The 21,956-nt window shown below is 34.2% G+C and overlaps 1 protein-coding gene across 1 annotated transcript in view; it reads right to left on the bottom strand.

The window, feature by feature from the left end:
- The window catches only part of CDH9 (cadherin 9), a 128,782-nt gene that overhangs the window by 9,192 nt on the left and 97,634 nt on the right, over positions 1–21,956 (bottom strand). Inside the window, exons 4-9 of the mRNA XM_029941547.1 lie at positions 18,338–18,457; positions 17,593–17,760; positions 15,224–15,411; positions 14,028–14,281; positions 1,545–1,681; positions 976–1,097 (exon numbers count right to left, since the gene is read on the bottom strand). Coding sequence (XP_029797407.1) covers positions 976–1,097; positions 1,545–1,681; positions 14,028–14,281; positions 15,224–15,411; positions 17,593–17,760; positions 18,338–18,457 — 989 coding nt within the window. The remainder of the gene's footprint in view (positions 1–975; positions 1,098–1,544; positions 1,682–14,027; positions 14,282–15,223; positions 15,412–17,592; positions 17,761–18,337; positions 18,458–21,956) is intronic.

The following is a 21,956-nucleotide window of genomic DNA, read 5'->3' as shown; positions in this document are numbered from 1 at the left end:
ACTTTTTCATTAAAAAATATCTTAATAACTGGTTAACATTTCCAGCAGTGAAATTTGTGCAGTTACTATCATTTGTAAAATACTATATTAGTGTCAAAAATGAACATATTCTGCATTTGCTTAAAGTTACGTTAGAGATATTTTACATATGAGGGGACTTTGCAAGAGGACTTTGTAACTCTTGTATAATCGCTTTTTATCTCAATAAGATTAAAGCTGAAAAAAAATCACAAAGTATAATTTATCAAACCAAAACATCCTGCCAGAGAGATTAAAAGAGGAAAATGTAATCAAGATAATTATTTGAAAAAATTGTTTAATGTTTATTTATTTTTGAGAGACACACAGACAGAGTGTGAAGGGGGAAGAACAGAGAGAAAGGGAGACACAGAATCCAAAGCAGGCTCTAGGATCCGAGCTGTCAGCACAGAGCCCGATGCAGGGCTCGAACTCATGAACTGTGAGATCATGACCCTCATGAGCCAACGTCCGTCGGATGCTCAACCGACTAAGCCACCCAGGTGCCCTAAAAAGATAATTATCATAATTCCCTTTATACTAACACAAAACAATTTCATTGTCATACTTCATGTGTTATTTAGTAATGCATTTCCATTCTGTTTGTGAATATTACTCCATTTCAGCATAATTATGAATCCAGTTAGAAACTTTTCATCATAGATAGATACATAGATCTATGTGTATAGATACTCATTATCTATATAATTTATATACCAGTATATAAATTAAAGCATTATTTAAAACTTTTCCTATTACATCATGGGTTCCATAATAGAAACAATTTCAAAAGTCATCCTTTTAGATCACTGTGAGTGTCTTGGTAAGGGGAGATAAACAGGTGACAAAGACAAATGACAATAGGTTGCATGAAAAAAACTGTGCAAGTGAATTAATATAATGGTATCTGCCTTTGTAAAAAGGTAAAAAAATTAAGTTTATAATGATTTTATTTACCTGTCCAGGTTTTGCATTTTCACAAACAAATGTTTCATAGTACATGGCAAATTCCGGAGCATGGTCATTTATATCTAGAATTCTGATGAAGACAGGGATGTGGCTACTTTGTTTTGAATTATCTGCAACGAGAACATGTGTAAGACTTCAGTGTCATTTACAAGGAGTTGTGATACACTCACGCCATTTGTAACTTAGCAACAGATCATTTCTGTGGTATTCACTCTCTCAGTTGGATTGCTGATGAATATCTCAGCTTCCCTACATGGTCCAAATGGAAACCGTGATTAAAAAGAGGAGAATATGATTGAGAATGAAGTATTATTTGTAAGACATAATTTTCATAGATTACTTATTTTTTATGAGGCTAGATTGCATTTCTATCCTATCGTAAGCTATAAAAGAAAATTAAATTTAAGTAGTGGGTATTTGATAATCATTAGAATAATATAAATATCCAACACACGCTCATGCTGCTAATGATAAAATTATTTCACTCAAGAAACAGAGTGTCCTTAATGCTGTTATTTTACCACTTTGGTGATCAGGTGTATGTGTTTCCCACTCACTTATTTCTGTGGCTGTTATGGTGATGTTGTGCCAGGGAGATGATTCCCGGTCCAGGGGCTTCAGTGTGAAAATAGAGCCGTTTTCAGAGTGAATACTAAAAATCCGGTCCATATCAGTATGCCGATCAATGGAGTATCTGGCAGAAAAGAGATTCATGAATCTAGGCATTTTTAAAAAAATGTTATTAGTTCATCTACTATTTCATATATTAAAAGTTATAGGCAATTCAAACAATGTGCTCATAAAGTCATGACAGTAAAATGCTAACTTTCTCAAATTTTTATTAATATAATTGTCCCTTAGATGATTTGATATACTTGGCCTTTTCCATCATTACTATTCTATGATTGTGTGACTTTAGAGTTATTATTTCTACTCAGGAATCCTTGTGGCAGCCTTTGAGTGAGTTTTTAATTGTCACTTGATTTACTTATCCTATCATAGACCAATTGCAGTGCTTGAGACATATTAAGTAGTCATATTAAATTTGACAGAGTCAGTGGCATTTGATAAATTGAAATTATGTTGCAAAGAAACATAAGAACTTGTCCACAGAGTCCTTATGGCTGTAAGTGAATAGAGGCTGTTGTAAGATACTTTGCTGTTGAATGGTTCTCTATTCAAGGAACATATCAGCTGAATCAAAGGTCATCTTCCAATCTGTTCCTCTGACCTATTCCAGATAGAAATGAAATGACATATTACACAGTTACTCCATGACTCTTTCTCATCAGGGTTGGATATGGAGACTCTATGATTGGCAAAATGCCTCCTCATGTCCCCCAAAGGACGCCTACCTCTTAAATCCTGAAACCTACGGACGTGTTCCTTTACATGGTAAAAGTAACTTTGCAAATGTGATTCAGGTTAAAGTCATTGAGAAGAAAGACTATTCTTAATTATCTAGATAGGCCTAAACCAGTCATGCAAACCATTTAACGTGGAAGAAGAAGGCAGAGATGTGCTCTAGAGGAATGAGAGAGGAGGAAAAAATTAAAGTATGAGAAGGACTTGACCTCTTGTTGCTGGTTTTGAAGATGGCAGAGAGGGGCCACATGCCAAAGGATGCGGGCGACCTCTAGAAACTCAGAATGAACCTTCAGCTGACAGCCAGCAAGAAAATAAGAAATCTGCTAATAACCTGAATAAACAAGGGAATGATTTCTCTCCTACCATCTCCAGACAATAAGATGGCCCTGTCCACAGTAGCATCTCTAGCCCAGTGAGATTCATCCCAGATCTCTGACCCTTAAAACTGTAAGAAAATAAATTTGAGTTACCTTAAGCACTAAGATCATGGTAATTTGTTATGATAGCAAAGGAAGGCTGTAATGTAATCATAAGAAAGATCTTGTAAAAAGCTAGCTTATAATAAAATATAATAAAATAAAAAGTATAATAAAATACTTTTGTCAGGTCATGTTAGGCTGTATTAACACTTTACATCTCTTTGAGATTTCTGCTGCTGGGTATCTAATTAAGCCATATAGGAACATAAGTGTTTCTCAAACATTAGTGTTCATATGAATTACGTTGGGATCTTTTTATTTGTTTATTACTATTATTAAAAATTGTTTTTAACATTTAATCATTTTTGAGAGACAGACAGTGGCAGAGTGTGAGTGGGAGAGGGGCAGAGAAAGAGGGAGACAAAGAATCCAAAGCAGGTTCCAGGCTCTGAGCTGTTAGCACAGAGCCCCATGTGGGGCTTGAACTCACAAACTGGGAGATCATGACTTGAGCTGAAAGACAGATGCTTAACCTACTGAGCCACCAAGGCATCCCTACACTGTGATCTTTTTAAAAACAGATTCTGATTCAGTAGGTCAGGTGTTGAAGCTGGGAGTTTGTATGTCTAACAAACATCTTAGGTGAATCCCACATTATAAGACAAGACTATCAATAAGGCTTCATGTAGTAAAGCTATATACTATGGGATAAACTGTTTAGAATAAAGATGGAAAAAGGAAGAAAATGACAGACCAAAAACACACAAATCAGCATCTGGAGTAGTTCTCATTTTTTCTAGATATCTTATTAAAACCACTTAGCAAATGAACTCCTTTTTGATCTGGTGAATTAGGAAATTACAACTCCCATTATGAATCTGTAATATATTCACTTCAGGCATTGACTTTCATAGACATTAATAATAGATATTGAGCCCAACGTTCCTTTTTTTCCTTCCAAGATGTTATTTAAATTCAAATTAGTTACCATATAGTGTAATATTGATTTCAGGAGTAGAATTTAGTGATTCATCAATTACATATAACATCCAGTGCTCATCCCAACAAGTGCCCTCCTCAATGCTCATCACCAATCTAGCTCATCTCTCCTCCAGCGACCCCCAGTTTGTGCTCTATAGTTAAGTTGTTAAGTGTCTCGTAAGGTTTACCACTCACACTGTTCTTAACCTATTATTCTAAACATTGTAAGACATTTGTAATTAAAAAAAATATTTGATGGAAATATGTTTAGCTATAATTTTTTGTTTGTTAGCTTTGGTTGTTTTAATAAAAACCCATGACTTAGTTTATGGCTATAAGACCTATATTGAACCTAAGGGATCCATTAGTAAACTCAACTTCCAAAATAATTGTAATAACTTAACATCATGGGCCTTGGCTAATTTATTTTCTGCTAAATTTTATAAAATGATTGTGTCAACTGACATATTATTTCTAAGTGAGTATTTGAGCATGTGGGGAAAATATATATTTACTGCATTTTATCTCAAAGGTAGAATAGCTAAAAACTTTGCATCGTTGGTTTCAGATTCCTTTCTGTACCTTAGTCTCAAAATATAAAACCAGTCCAGTCACCTTCCTGTCCTTTGGAAGAATTGTACAATGGGCAATATATCTACATGGAAATGGTAGTATCTTTTCACTCTTTCAATAATCATAGTTATAATTTTTCCACATGGTGTTATGAAAAAAATTGGGGAGATTTAAAAAAAAACCTTATATAATAAACAGTCACTGCCTAAGAGTGGTGATACTTTTGATGTGGGAACTCCTAAAGAGATCACTAGAACCAAGGCATAAAAATCAATATGTAAAATATATAATGGTGTATACATGTATCTTTTAGGAACAGAAGCTCCATCATTTTAACCAACAATTCATTGTTAAACAAGGATCTGAGATGGCTCTTATCTTTCAAATAACTATGAATATACTAAAATTGAGGGCAGCTGTCATATTAAATTTTCTCTTTTTAATCTCTATTGCTTAATGCATGCTGAAATGAAACAACAACAACAACAACAACAACAACAACAAAATACAGTGTTTCCTATCTCTAGAGGTCAAGGCTCCTATAATTTAGTTCCCAGTGTGGGCTAGGAAAGTCACTAGAACGTTTTTTAAAATGTTCTATTTTACTTACACCAAATTATGCTCATGAATAAAACAAACCTAAAATGAACACAAAGAAAACATAGTAAAAGAACATAACTCAACCACATCTATTTATTGAATAGAATTCAATTTATAATATTTGCCTGACTCAATATTTCTTTTTCATTGTTGGAAAAGTCAATAGCAACCCTTATCTGCTTATGGCTAAATGGACATTAAATTTCTTTCTACTGTTTGAATTGCAGATCAAAATTAAAAAATAATTCCTTTATGTTCATTGTTGGGATTAACAAGGGGGATTTCTATGATTAAAGAATAGCTAACAATTCTAGCCTTATGGAGTCCAGATTTACTCACTTGGAACTTAGGTGGGATCAAAAGAGGTCTGAGTTTCTGACTGTTCTACTATTAAACTCAATCTGGAAAGGCACTACTTTTCAAGTTGGGACTTCATGATGGAGAAGCAGTTTCACAATTAGACAATTCCAGGTCTGTATTTGCCCTCATGCAAATGTAGTCTCACAATGTGTCAAAGCCCAGGGATATTTTTCATTTATTCAGCAGTCAATATTCTATTTTAAACACAGAATGGGTCATTCTTATTTACCTATTAATAATAAATACAGTGGATTACCACAGATGACCAGAATGAGCCTAATAAACAACATAGGACAAAGCTATCTCTATGTTCCAGTAGATGGTCTATTAAAACAACACTGTTGTATTGATTTCATTACATTTAAGTTGGAGCAATCCATTTTTTTTAAAAGACCACGGGTATAATTTTGTAACTGAACACTTTCTGCAAAAACAGGATATTCAGAAACAGCAAAGAAGTAAAAAGGAGCACAAGAGAACTGAGGTGTGGAAGCTGAACTCTGGCTGTGCTTTGTTTACTTCTCATTCTTAATGTTCTCCCATTAAGAATCTAACATATATCAGATACCTGCATTTTCATCTACTACAGTAAAACATGTACAGTAAATTACAAATACCAGACCAAATTAGTACTATGCAGAAATAAGTCAAAGATAGTATTTCCCTTCCTCTCCTGAATCCAGGTACCTCTTCCCCTGAGTAAGTCAATATAATTAGCTTACAAGTTTGTTCTTTTCTTTCCATCCACTGCTTTCCAGAAATGTGTTTTCTTTCTATGGCCTGTGAAACTTTCATTGTCCTTCAAAATGAAAATGTGGCTATATAATAGTTCAAATCTTTTTTCCCCAAATATTAGTGGCATTATTTTTATTTTTATTTTAAAATTTTGAATGTTTTAATTTATTTTTGAGAGACAGAGAGAGACATAGCACAAAGGGGGAAGGGCAGAGAGAGAAAAAGACAAGGAATCTGAAGTAGGCTCCAGGCTCTGATCTGTCAGCACAGAGCCCAACGTGGGGCTTGAACTCAACAACCTGAGATCATGACCTGAGCCAAAGTTGGCTGCTTAACTGACTGAGCCACTCTGGCGCCCTGGAATTATTTTTAAATAATCATAATCTTTAATAAATAATAAATATTATCTTACTCTTTAATAAAAACAGGCAGCAATTAGGGAAACACTGTTACACACACACACACACACACACACACACACACACACACATACATACACGCACATTCACCAATTTCAGCCTAGGGTGGAATCATGTACATTATACTGAAACAACACTAAAGAAGAATTTTATTTCCAACAAGTTTGTGTGTACATACTTCTCACTTTGCAGTAAAAATGATTTCTTCTAAAATTTGTTGAACTTTAAATATGTTGAGCATAAAATAGGTGTGAAATGAGACAACATGTTCTTTCAGAACCTCTAAAGCTATAATCAACCCTATAACTTGAGAAATCCATGATTACTAATGAGGTGAAACAGAACTGACAGCAGCTGCTAATTGTAATCATAATCTCATGTTGCAAGTGGCAGATGTATTTCAGAAAATATGTTTGATGAACAGATTTACTGGTGAGTGAGAAATAGTTCCTCAGATTTCCCTGGAAAATATTTGCCCACGATGCTTATCATAGCCTATTTTCTGCTCTGGGGATCAGTCATCCTTCTAAATTCTATAAGAACAAACAAAAGAGTCACATAGTACAATGTTGTCTCTTTTTGAATTATTCCTAGTTTTTCACACTGTAATTTATAGGTAAAGGTTTTCTTTGTATATATCTTTATGCAAGCAGGAATCAGCCTTTTTGCTATATTTTCAGGAATGGGCTTATATTTTCTTTTTTTAATTATTTAAATGTTTATTTTTGAGAGAGAGAGACACACACACACACAGCTTGACCAGGGGAGGGTCAGAGAGAGAGAGGGAGACACAGAATCAGAGGCCGGCTCCAAGGTTTGAGCTGTCAGCACAGAGCCTGGACATGGGGCCCGAACCCACGAACTGTGAGATCATGACCTGAGCTGAAGTTGGCCATTAAACCAACCAAGGCACCCAGGTGCCCCAAGGAATGGGCTTATATTTTCACGGACTTGGCAATATAATTTTAGAAATACAATTTAGGATATATTTGTTTCTTCAATATTTTTCTTCTTCTCTTTGTCATAATTTCTGAGATTTTATAGGTAAACCCACTGCACATTGTGTCTTTCTTTATTCTTGAGTACCCTATAAAACACAAATATTTTGGGGAGTGATATAAACTTAAAATTTATCAGCCATTTTTATATGCCATGAAGCATGGTTGCAAGTTTAACCCTCAGTCTTTGACCTAGAAATTTTACTCCTAAAATTGTATCTGAGGAAATTCCAGATACAGGAAAATATATATTTATATAGATTGGGTATACTATTTATCTATCTATGTTTGTGTCTTTTTACATCCATGTCTATTCCATACATACATAGATGGATAGACTTCAACTAAATTTCCATCCATCATGTATCACCTACATGTTATTGTGTTATTTATAAATAGAAGTTTATTGAGAAGTTTAATATTATTATCAGATATTCACAATCAATAAAAATACATAAACCTGTATGTATTATAATGATCTCTGCTTACTAAAATTGGTTAGGTGGTTGATAAATTGAAAGTTTCAATACTTGATACAAATAGAATAAAATGCCACTGAAGTATCTATGGAGAAGAGAATTATACATGTCATCTTTGCTATAGAATTTCCTCTGCAAGAATGACTAAACATTTTGATCAAAAACATGTTTAAAATGATATTTTGAATGTCCTTTTTTAACACCTATAGGACAAGGACCAGCTCCCTACACACACACACACACACACACACACACACACACACACACAATCCACTAACACTAAAGGAAATATATGAGACAATTATTTTTGCACAATTAAACACCAGGGAACAGTGACAATAATCTCAGAGAAAAGAGAAAGATATAAAATGATACATAACACTGCTTTAATGTGCTGCCAGGGACAGGGTCCAGACAGCAAAACAGGAAGTGTGATCCTGGATGGAGCCTGCCAGTCCCCTCAGTTCAGGAGATAATGCTAATGCCCATGTTGAAACCAAACTGCCTAGAATTTTAAAGATGGAGTAATTCAGGGGAGAGAGTTTCATAGAGAGGGAACTACTGAAATCTAAAGAAAAATACTACTCAACATTCCAGTTGAGTTCTGATCAGAACATGCTTGAAAACAGGTAAAGTGAACCAATAGAGGTAATCTGTTAGAAGGAACAAAACTATGAACTGGCATGTTACGGGGAAGAGTTCTAGTTTCCACCAGCCAAAGGAAAAAGCTCAAACTCATGGGGCTTTTGTAGACTACTCAGAAAGGTTTTACTTTTTTTTTTTTTAAAGTCTGTTTGTTTATTTATTTTGAGAGAGAGAGAAAAGAGAGCAGGAGAGGCAGAGAGAGAGGGGGATACAGAATCCATAGTAGGCTCTACACCATCAGAGTAGAGCTGGATTCAGGACTCAAACCCACAAACCATGAGATAATAACCTGAGCCTAGATCAAGAGTTGGCTGCTTAATGGACTGAGCCATCCTGGTGCCTCTGAAAGGTCTTACTTGATCTATGTGGCAAATTTAGGTCTAGAAAAAGGGCTAACGATAAAGCACAAAAGCAAGTTCCCAAAAGATTAACATGCTTCAAGTAACTTAATCACACATCTGAATGGAGCTCAAGAATACTTATGAAAATGCAAAGCTATCTAACACTAATCACAGTAAAAGCACAATGTTTGACACCCAATCAAAAACTACAGGCATGTAAAAAACAAGAAAATATGACTAAAATTATGATTGAAGGAAATCCTAGCAATTGAAAACACCCAGAAATGACATTTCCAGAAAAAGAAATTATATCCTATAAAATGACAAATATTCTAGATGGAATTAAAGCAGGTTAGATATCAAAAAAAGCTTGGACTTGCAGATGAAGATGAATGCGAACTACTAAAATGACTAACAGGGAAAAATGAAGATTAAATAAACAAACAGCACCAGTGTGCTGTGCTACATTTTCAAGAGACCTAGGATAATTATAATTATATGTCCTTGAAAAGAAGAATGTAGGGCAAAAAAATATTACAGAGATTGTGGCTGAAAACTCTTCCAAATTTGAAGACAGGGATAAAGTCACAGATTCAGGAAGCTTTATAAACCTAAAGTACAAAATGAATGAAACATACTATAGAAAGGTACAGCATAATCAAATTACTTAAAACTACTGACACAATTTAAAAGCATCCTAAGGAACAACTGACAAGTTACAAACATAACAGCAAAGATAAGGGCAATGCAGCAGTTTTACTGTATTGGTAGAAACAACAACATGTCTAAAGTAGTATATAAATAAATAAATAAATAAATAAATAAAATTTAGCACTAAAAGGTACATATGAGAATAATAATGGGTCTCAAACAAATGACCTCAGCTTCTGAATCTAGAAAATAGACAAGAAGAGCATATGAAACTCAATGTAAGCTGAATAGAGAATAATCAGAGAGGGGAAAAGGTAATAAAAAAGAGAAGACAAACAATTGAAAAAATCATTTAGTCACACAGTTCAAGAAAAAAAGAAGTGGATAAAAATTAACAGTATCTTAGAGGACTATTATTACTAGAGTTATCATAAGGATAATAGGAATATTATGAACAACTTTTTCACTTTGATGAAATTAACAAATTACCTGAAAGATGAAGGAAAAGGAAAACAAAGCCAAATAAGCTCAGGTAAGAGTTAAGATAACCTGAAGTCTTAAAACTAGATGTAACTCAGAGAAAAAATATTGTCCTTTGCTTTTAAATTGTACTATTTATGGAAAAATAATGTCAGGCTTTTAAATTCTACTAAACATTTAAGGAAAATAATGTCATTTCTATGCAAACTCTTCCAAAAAATTAAAACAGGAACTTATATACTTCTGACCACATTCTGTGAAACAGTATTACCATGACACTAAATCCAAATGACATTACATGAAAACAAAACTGTAAAGCTATGTCCCAATAAAAAGAAGTGTTGGGGTGCCTGAGTAGCTTGGTCGGTCAAGCGTTAATCTTGATTTCGGCTCAGGTTATAATCTCACAGTTCATGAGATTGAGCCCTGCATCAGGCTCTGCTTTGGGCTCTGTGCTGGAGCCTGCTTAAGATTCTCTCTCCCTCTCCCTCTGCCCATGCTTCCTAAAAAAGTGCAAAATTTGTTTTAAACTTTAGTAAATTGAATTCTACAATATATAATAATGATAGCATAATGTGGAATTTATTCCAGTAATGCAGAGCTTGTTCAATATATGAAAATAAATCAAATCATTCATCATTTTACAACACGGGCATTTCAGTAGACACAGAAAATATCATTTGACAAAATCCAAATTTTGTTCCTGATAAGAATTTTCAGAACAAAAGGAATAGAATAAAATTTCCCCAGTTTTATAAAGGCTTTAATAAATCCGAGCAGATGGCATCATACAGAATGCTGAAGATTAAATAATTTCTTTATAAGACACAGAGGAAGGCAAAGATTTCTGCTCTTCTCACTTTTATTTAACATTGTTTTGGAGGTTTCTACCAATGCAATAATGCAATAAAAAGAAATATAAAAGGTGTTCTTTGTAGACATAAAACCATAAAACACAGTTGAGAAAGTCCCTATATAAGTGGAGAAATATACACTATTTATGGGTTAATAGATTGAGTATCATTAAGATATCATCAATTCTGCTTACCTTAATCTACACACCTAAGAGAATTTAAATAAAAATTCTAGCAGGTTTTTTTTGTAGCAGTTGACATTTGAAAATAAAAAGTGCCTAGAATTACTGAACAAATTTAGGGAAAATAAAGTTAAATGACACATAGTATTTAGTTTCAAGATCATTTTTAAGTTAACTTATTTATTTTGAGAGAGAGAGAGAGCAAGAGAGAGCACATGTGAGTGGGGGGGGGGAACACAAAAGGAGAGAGAGAATCCCAAGTAGGCTCCGCCTGTCAAAGTGGAACCTAATGGGCTTGAACTCATGAACTATGAGATCATGACCTGAGCAGAAACCAAGAGTTAGATGCCTGACTGAGCCACCCAGGCATCCCTTAATTTCAAGACTTTTTATGAAGGTACAGAAAAGTAATTTTTGTAACATAGATAAATATATAATCGCAATAGAAGAGAGAGTCCAGAGTTAGATCCATATATAGATGGAAAAATGAATTTTGACAATGGTATGAAGGCTCTTCAATGAAAAAAAAATAGTATATGCAATTCATGGTACAGACACATTGGGGATCTGTACACAAAAAAAACAAAGAAGTTTGATCTGTACCCCATACCACATAAAAATTAACTTTAAGTGAATCATAAATGCAAATATAATACTGAGAGCAATAAATCTACTAGTAGAAAACATAGAATGAAAATTTGAGAATCAGGCAGATGTTTTCCACATTAGACACTAAAAGTTCAAACCATACATTTAAAAGTTAATAATTGGATTTCATAAAAGTTGAGAACCTTTGCCCTTTGAAAGAACTTAATAGGAATGGAAGTAAAAGTCACTAACTGGGAGAAAATATTTGTAAATCACATATCTGACAAAGGACTTGTATCCATTGTGTGAAATATATGTGCTTATCTCCAAATCATAATAAAGAACACATTAATATTGAGGCAAGTATTTGAATAAATACTTCATCAGTGAACATATATGGGTGGCACATTGAACATGTGAAAAACCACTTAACATGTAGGCAATAGAGATACGTTATACACCTATTAGAATGGCTACAGTTAAAAAGGCTGACTGTACCAAGTATCGGTAAGGCTACATAGAAATTGAATCCATCATAAATACTGGTAAAAATGTAAAATTGTATAACCACTACAACCAATATGTTTGTTTCTTAAGTGTTAAATATACATCTGCCTTATGGTCTGATCAGAATTCTTCTAGATATTTATTCAAGAAAAGTGAAATCATAACTATAGAAATACCAATATACAAATATTTGTATATGTGCTTATCAACTCATCAGTGAACACATAAACAAAATGGGGTATTTCTGTACATTGGAGTACTTTTCAACAGTTGGAGGGATCAACTACTGATGCACATAGCAAACAACATGGAAATGTCTCGATATGGTTGTGCTAAGTGAAACAAGTTAGACAAAAGAGAAGAAACACTATATGATTGCATTGGTATAAATTCAACCCAGTCCATTCTGACTTGTAGCAACAGAAACCTGATCATTGTTCACCTGGGGATCGGGGGTGGGTTTGGGGGCAGGTTGGGAGGGAGGCATTAAAAATGACATGAGGAAATTTTGGGGGGTAAGCTATATCTACATTATCTTGATTTTGACAATGTTTAATGGATGTATGAATATACAAGCACTTCTCAAATCATATAGCCGAAGCTTATGAAACTCCCTACTGTGGGCTATGGGGTAAATGAAAGGAAACTAGACCAAATTCTGAAAAGCAAAATCCATGTTTTGCCTTTTGCATAATTTTTCCTTGAGGGATTTGCCTTGTATAACTGAAGTCAGTCAAATTAGTCTACAAATGCAGAACATTATATTAATGATCTCTAATTAGTAAACAGGTCATTAGGAAAGCAGGGTATGTCTGCTAACGAATTGCCTATGCATTCAGATCAGCAAGAGTTTGAATCCTCAGTCTGCCAATTATACTGCAGTCCTTAGCTCTTTGCATCTCAATTTAATCTCCTATAAAATTTGGGTGATAACAGTTGGACCTGCCCAATCAAGTTGTAGGGAGGCTGAACTGAGCTCACAAATATAAATCTTTTCAGACTTTCTAGTTTATACCAGGTGCTCAATAAACGGTGACAATTACAGAAGAAGGGATAGGCAACAATCTCATGTCATGAATTTAATGTCCCAATCAGACACAGCTACCCATCTTCACCCACCCACTGTATTCATTCATTTGTGTCACAACCATATTTACATCCCCCTTAAGGACCATATAAAGCACTCATGTAAGATTCTGCCATATTTGAAAGGTTTGAAATGGTTCATACACTATTCAAACTTTGAGAAAATATTATGCTATACTACACAATACCATACTGATTTTAATGTTTTATATTCTCAAATATCATTACTTTCTTTACTAATCCCATTACTGAAAAGGTTGACATATTGTTTTCTTCCCAAAATTTTGATGCCTAGTGACTATTTTGAAAAGATGTTTCCACATTTTCAAATTACTCTTAATAGCATTTTCTTCTAATTTATTTGTTTAAGTCACTTATTATTTGAACTATGATATCTCCAGGAGAGGCAATGAGATAAGAATCACTAGAGCTGAGGGATTAAAATCACAGACTCCTAGAGCCAGATGGCCTGATTCTCAAACCCAGCTTTGCCATTGACTAATTGTTCGGCAAGTTATTTAAATACTCAGCAGTGTCATAACCTTATCATCTGCAGGTAGGCATGATAATAGGATCTACCTTGGAAAATGATGAGTCAAATGAAGTAATATATTGAGATCACTGAGAAGATAGTTCAGCTAAGAGTTGTGCTATGGAAGTGGTTGGTCTTATTACTGTACTTGATCATACGTAGTACCATGTTACTTTTTCCAAACAGCTTGTAAGTGGAAGAGGGTTATTTTTCTGCAAACTTAAATGGTCACAAATACTTACTTTATTAAATTGTTCATAGCATCTGGATCGTATGCGGTAACCTGTCCAATGATGCTGCCCTCCTTTACATCTTCATCTACTTCTATCAAGTAGTAAAGTTTACTAAACACAGGAGGCTCATCTATATCTTCTACAGAAATTTTGACCACGGCTGTGTCTTTGAAAGGTCCCAGGTGTAGGAATCGTGGATCAGGGTGAGTGTTACTTGCATCCACTCTTAACGTGTACAGCATTTTGTTTTCAAAATCTAAATTCTGAAGTTAATAAGAAAAAAATTAGTATAAAATAGCAGGTACAGCAAGGGAGACAATATTAAAATTTAATAACCAGCTCTGTTAATGGTACCAGGAATTGTGGTTAAAAAACTTGCCCAAATATTGCTTCATAGGTATATCCAATAAGTTAGTCATTTTTTGTTTTGTCTTAGTTATTCATAGGGTTTAACTGAATGTAATGTATGCACATTAAGGTTGAATCCCACTTATTAATGCATTTCACAGTTTGATGGTCACAAGCAATTGTACTATCTAATGGATATATGGATTATTTATTATTATTATTAAAGTTATGCAAAGTTAAAGTCACAGTAAACATAGAATAAAATAGAGATTTAGTGAACTGCTCATATAAGTTGCCTCCTTAGTTCCAATATTTCTAAAACTGATATTTTAAAAAGAAAAAGCATATTTCATTAATCTGAAAACTAGGGAAAGCAAGATGTGAGTGAAAACAGGAAAATAGAACTTCATCAATATTTAGCTGGATTATTCTAGATAAAGTTTCATAATGTTCTCCCACACTGCATTAAAAATCAAGAAATCCAAAATCAAACACACATCTTCAAGTTTCATCTTCTTGAAGAGACAAATTGAAATATTTTGAAAAGTGTGCGAAACAAAGTTATGACTGCATGCCTATTTTTTTTGGCCATGGAGAATATAAAACACGGACTTTTGGGGCTATCTTGTCCTGGTTTGTCTATTAGAAGCACTAGCAGTTAGGGTTTTGTATCGCTTTTTAAGTGTCAGTGATGAAGATGCTTAACTCAAGATGAAACCACAACTGTACCCACTTCTATGAAGGCTGGACAGCATGTAAAGAATGGAAAAATAAATCCTAGGCTTTTCTTTCTTTAACTGAAAAGCAAAAATAAACTGTAAGCGCTCAAAGAAAAAATGAAGACAGCGTAAAGAAACCTGTTTGACAGTTATAATCCCTTCCTGTGTATCCTTGTCAGTGATGACATCAAACATGTCTGCTCCATCTCCTTCAGCAATGCTGTACTCCATCTCAGCATTTTCCCCCACATCAGGGTCATTGGCTTTTATCCTTCCAAGATGAGTTCCAAGAGGTACAGACTCGGGAGAATGAAATTGATACGTACCTGAAAATTGAATCAGAGCTGTTTGGGCATTTCATCTTTAGATAACAAAAATCTTTCTTTTCCTCTGCCTTTTTTCCTTCAATAAATTAATTTTAAACTGGGAGAGTTTTTCATCATATTGAATTGTAAGCTGTCAAAAATTATAGATTTATTAAATTGGAAAAATAATTTATAAAGGCAGAGTACTCTCACTTTGTAAATGAGAAATATGAGTTCCAGGAAGATTAAGTGAATGTTCCAAGGTTATTTAGATAACAGATGGTAGGCATGATATTAGGGTCCAGAACGTTTCTTTAAGAGGGCAAGAAAACAGATTATTTGCCACTTATCTGGAGCTTTCAGTATTGTCGTTATACATTTTTATAAATTTTAAGTTATTTCAAAAACATGCACTTATCCTTATATTCTAGGTCAAGGATAGAACAATTAATTCATACACAGGAATTCCTTCCTTCCTTCTTCCTCCCACCCTTCCTTCCTCCCTTCCTCCCTTCCTTCCTTCCTCCCATCCTTCCTCCCTTCCTTCCTTCATCCCATCCTTCCTCCCTTCCTTCCTTCCTCCCTTCCTTCCTTTTTGGTGGTTAATGCCTTTAAGTGGGATATGAATGTTTCTGTTTCCTGCAGTTACAGCCAATTTTTTTTGCATTGTGCTTCCTTGAAAGGATTTTAGTTTGTGACATTTTATTCAAGAGTCAATAGGGAAAAGTTACCAAAGTTAATGAAATTTAGAAATGATTTTAAACATTTAAAATGTGCTGCATTCTATATAAGGCCAAAGACCCTCTACATTAATTTATTTAATTTTAATATTCATCCTCATAAGACCAAATAGAGACAGAGCTCAAGGAAACAATCCTATAAAATTGAGAAAGCAGCATGCAAAACTGAGTCTCCCTGACTTCAAAGTCTTCTCTTTCTAATTTGCTAGGTGATTAAGGAGGACTTCTAAATCCAGCTGCCTGGATTTGAATTCTCATCACTGGGCAAGTTAAATTCTCTAACCCTTGATTTCTTCATCTATAAAATTGTGTGATAATGACAGCAATCATCTCATAGTTTTTTTTTTAATGAGAATTACATGAAATTATATATTTTATATGTTTAGCCCAGGGACAGTTCTTAAACACTTTTATTATTACTACTATTATTGTTCTAAACCTTTTGCTAAAAATATAATGGATCAGGGAATTATAGAGTGGCAAGCCATTTGAGAATTCATCAAGTCATACTGTTTCAGTTTAGATTTAAGGAAACTGCAAAGTTTAGATTTATGCTAATTAGGCTTTTTGTTCACATTCTTAACAAACTTTTTTTTTAACATTTATCAGATACATATGTCAAACTTCCAAAGCTGAATCATCAAATAGTTTAATTTTGATTCGTTTGGAAAAATGCTCTAATGTATTAGGTTCAATATCATAAATTTAAATTTGAGACCCCCTTAACTGAACATTTCAAAATAGGGCCCTTTATATTTTTATTTACTGCAAAATGGAAACATTTGCAGCAAAGGATTGGAATTTATTTTTGTAGGAACCCCCGGCATTCAAAGCCTCCAGGGTTTAACATACATGCCGAAAATGGTGAGGACTAAAAGGCTATCGACTGATTTGACCTTTACAAATAGGTAACAGATACTAGCAAACTCTAACATGTTTCAGATGCTGTTAGAACAAAGGCATACCATACCATAACTCTATGGACCATTAAGAAAACCAAATGCTGCTGTTTAAACCCAATTTGTGTTGATTATAATACAATATCTGATATCTGAGACTTTAAAGTATAAAGTCTTTATATAAAATATATAAAGTTTTTATATTTTAAATTCTGTGTTTTAGAATCAACTAAGGAAGGGAGTATAATTTTTATATGCAGATAACTGTATATAAGAAACCTCAGATAACTGAGGTCTGACAGGTAACAGACATGGGATTTGAAACCAGGCTGTCAGAACTAAGAGTCCCTGCTCTAAACCACGAAAGAGGTAGAGAAAGAGTGACATGATCACAGCCAATATTGGGAAATCAATTTGTGGAAATTATAATATCTTGTCAGGGGGATAGGTTGCGGATTTGCCTTTGTTCAAAACCTAATAGTGTAAACACTGGTACAAATATTAGCCTCTTTGTAGTGTGTCCGAGAAGGCTTCCTGCATGAGAGAAATAAAACCTTGCTTACTCTGGGGAAATCGTGGAGGATTGTTGTTGACATCTGTCAGGGTGATGTTTACGGTGGTGGTTCCAGAAAGGCCTCCCATCTGGCCACCCATGTCTTTGGCTTGTATTACCACTTGGTACTGCTCTCTGTTTTCTCTGCTCATGTCTGGTAGTGCAGTTTTTATTATGCCTTTTAGAAAAAGTAGATAATTTACAATTGAATCACTGAGTTTTAAGATGAAATTATACAAGATCTATTTTATAGGAGTTCATCATAACAAACAGCTAAAAAGTCGGTGTACCTAAATGTATGAAATCCATAACCAATTTAATGTAATGGACAGAACAAAGAATTCTTCCACTGGCTATTGCAGAGGGAACGAACTTTGCTAAATCAATTTAATTATCCTTTTTGATTAAAAAAATTAACCTCATTCAAAATTCTTCAGATGAATAAGCTTGCTTCATTTGATGATTTTCACATGCTTTCAGTTTTGAGTATTTCCTAGGACACAAAAAGTGCTACATCTCAAATTTTGTATTTGGTGTCACAGATTTAAACTCCATCAATAACAGTCTAAAAGGATACCAGTCCAAATAATCTATTTAAATCATATGAAATTTGCTTTTATTTCCATGGGGTAACTATGGGGAATAAGTGGAATAATGATACGGAATCAATAGCTTTTAAAATACAGAAAAATCTATGACTGGGCGTCCAGATGTATTACATTTCAAGGAAGAAGTCAAGGGTGAAAGGCGATTACCTGATTCTGGGTCCACTGAAAAATATGGCTGTCCTTGCAGAATGCTGTAGACCACTTTCGCACTGTTTCCATAGTTGGCGTCATCTGCATCGGTGGCAGTCACTCGTATGACGGACGTACCTACGCGAATCCCACCCACCCAAGCACAGATACTTAAACACTTCTAACTTTGAAACGGTCTTTCCAAAAAATTATTGCTGGTGGGTCACGTGGTGTGTTAGACAACGGTATATATTCAAAGAAATGTGTTGAGATGATGCCGCCTCAAAGAAACCCCATAACTTCGCTTTTTTCATTCTTTTTTAAAATCTAAATAACCCATAATTTTATTGTTTGGGGTATCTGAGAAAAAAAAATCAGCAACCTGTTTTGTCACAAAAATGAACCTAATGAGACAAATGCACTGCACTTTTAGTTGACCAAAAATACTGTGAGGGACAATTTTTCACTGAATACAATGTACATGCAATTTTCAATTAATGCACTTCTTGCTTACTGGAAATGTGTATTCAAAAATAAAACCAGCATTGGTAATGTCCTGGCTTCTTTTTACTCTGGTATATTAACTATATTATAAATAGAATAAAAATCAGAGGGACCCTGTTTACTTGAAAAAAATGGCAGAAAATTGACCTGTATTTTTTTTTGTGTGTGTAAGATATAAATGATTATCAAGTGTCTGGGCTCCCTTTTTTAATATTTTTTTAACATTTATTTATTTTTGAGAGACAGAGAAAGACAGATCATGATCATGGGAGGGGCAGAGAAAGAGAGGGACACACAGAATCGGAAGCAGGCTCCTGGCTAGCCGTCAGCACAGAGCCTGACACAGGGCTCGAACTTCTGAACTGTGAGATCATGACCTGGGCCGCAGTCTGACGCTCAACCGACTGAGCCACCCAGGCGCCCGAGGGCCTCCCTTTGAAAAAATCTTAAAATAAAAAATAGATTATATCTATTGATAAGCTACATATTATTTGCTGAGCATAAGTAAATCAGTAGATATTTCCTCCAAATTAGGAAAATATAGATTCTGTCACATGCAACACTATAATTTAACACTACTCTGTTAAATTTTATTTTATAAAACTGAAACCACTGTTTTTTAACTTTATCACAATTTTATATCTTTAAAAGTTAAAAAGATTTTAAAGGAGCTAAACATAATGCAGAATATTAATGGGTTTTTCTGATATCTCACTAATCGCTATAAAGATTCAAAGCCTGGTTGTAAAACTAGTATTGATTAAAGCCAACCATTTGTCCCTTAGGCAATGAGTTTGTATGACGTTTTCTAGTATACTACATAGAATTTTCCAAAGTTTGACTCTGATTCTACCTAGATTTTAAAGTTCTTGGGGCACCTGGGTGGCTCAGTCGGTTGAGTGCCCGACTTCGGCTCAGGTCATGATCTCATAGTTCATGGGTTCGAGCCCCATGTAGGGCTCTGTGCTGACAGCTCAGAGCCTGGAGCCTGCTTCCGATTCTGTGTATCCTTCTCTCTCTGCCTCTCCCCTGCTCATGATCTGTCTTTCTCTGTCTCTCAAAAATAAATAAAAATGTTAAAAAAAACTTTTAAACATAAAATTCTTTAGGACAGGGCAAGTTCCATTCTAACCATGTCACCTACTTTAAAACCCTACATATGTCACACATTCAGAACTGGTCTAATTTAGTTGTAGTGAATGTTTCTCAAAATTTGCATGTATATGCTTATGCAAAGTCTCAAAATTTATTAATTGTACATTAAGATTAAACTAACAGCTCGTTTCCCATCAGTGTATCTGAATATTAACACAGGAATCTAGCAGCAGTCTTTTTTATGTTTCTTCAAAATTAATTAGTATAGAAAACTTGAGCTCTATCTCTGGAGGCTTCGGTTTCCTCAGGTGCAGTGGAATTGATGTCCTGTGAGAAGACACACTACAAGTCACTCAGTCGATCCAGTGCACTTCTTACCACTTAAAGAACACTCACTCGTGCCCTAGCTAGACCAAGGCAGAAATAATAGTTGTATTATACTATAATATGTATGAGACAATAGAAAACAGTAATGTTTAGAAGTTCAACTAAAGCGATTTTCTAATTTATATTGAATTTTTATATATAATTTATGTGAACATATATTAGATAATAGTTTTCATACTTGAGGATTGTTGGAAACATAAATTATTAAGTGTAATCAATATGCTAAGTGCAAGTAGTGAATTCCTCAATTTCATCACAGGTATTTTGCTAACTAGTTTCTTTTTTCTTTTCCTGTGGGTATCATTTCATGGTGAAAACAGGTAAAAACACTCCTCTGTACCTTTTGACACTTTTAATAATGTATTTTGCTATTAAAGTTGTTTTCTATTGTTTGCTTTTTATTGTAGGCATGTGATCTTTGAACATATCTAAAAATTCTTGACCTAAAAAAGAAAAAAATAATTAAATCTAAATAATAAAGATAAATTTTGTAATGTGACTAAAATGTCTTAAAGACGCTATGTAAAATATGATCCATTCTCATAGAATCATGATAATTGTTAGGAATGATGTTAAACACTGATAAACACTGACAGCCTAATATTAGGACATTTATAATAGCAGAATTAAAAAAGAGAGGTATCTAGCATGTTGGAGAGCTGTACTTTTTTTCATAAATGCAGTGACTTATTATCAGTTCATACCATTTAGTAATAAAATTAGAAAGCGCTTCTATTTTTTATACCATTTTCATAAATATGTGTTTATAAAGATAAATTAAAAGATCTGATTTTTATCTCCTGAATATTTTGAAATATTTATAATTTTCCCTTGTTCTCAAATAATTTAAAATAAGTTTTTTACTTTTATATTAAACAAAAATAAATTATAGTGAAGCCTACATGACAAATTTATCATATTTGTTATTTTCAGGCTTTGTAGCGTGTGAGGTAATCTCTCCAAAGGTAAGGGCCCTGTCTGGTTCTATTCAGATTTTATCTAGAAACCCAGCATATTTTCTAGTAGAAAGCATAATGAGAATGAACACTTTCAGAATGTAAGGTGGACTAGGCCAAATAACCAGCCCTTAATTTGTATGATTATTCTTATGATAAACATAAGATATAGGCCTAGAGATATATAGAAGTTGCTCATGGTCACTTGGTGGGTGACAGAGAATGAGATCCACCCCAGGCGGTCTGAGGAAAGAAATTCCATTCTAAATTCTTCACCAAATGGCTTCTCTGGCATTATGGCTGTGATTAGACACATCATTGGATCCACAGGCAGGGAACAGTAAGGAAGGACTTGGGCTAAGTCATAAAGGATTCATTGATGAGTTGGATGTATGATCTGTGAAATCAGCAAAGGGATTTCTTGTTGAGGAGATGGTGTAGGAGAGGAACCGGTAAGTTTTTGAGAGACCAGTGTAGGGAAATAACCAGTCAATGAGCACATATGCATCCAAACCCAGCAAATTTACACAGTAGGGCTTTGCCGAGATGAAGATGAATGCGTGCAAATATAGAAAGGTGATAGATAATCTTTAATCAAAGTATAAAGACCAAAAAAAAATAAATATAGGGGCGCCTGGGTGGCTCAGTCGGTTAAGCCTCCGACTTCGGCTCAGGTCAGATCTCACGTTCGTGGG

Source organism: Suricata suricatta, chromosome 6 (assembly GCF_006229205.1).
Source record: "Suricata suricatta isolate VVHF042 chromosome 6, meerkat_22Aug2017_6uvM2_HiC, whole genome shotgun sequence".
Classification (NCBI taxonomy): Eukaryota; Metazoa; Chordata; class Mammalia; order Carnivora; family Herpestidae; genus Suricata; species Suricata suricatta.
Note: the sequence above shows the minus strand (reverse complement) of the source record. Positions and strands in the feature narration are given on the sequence as shown.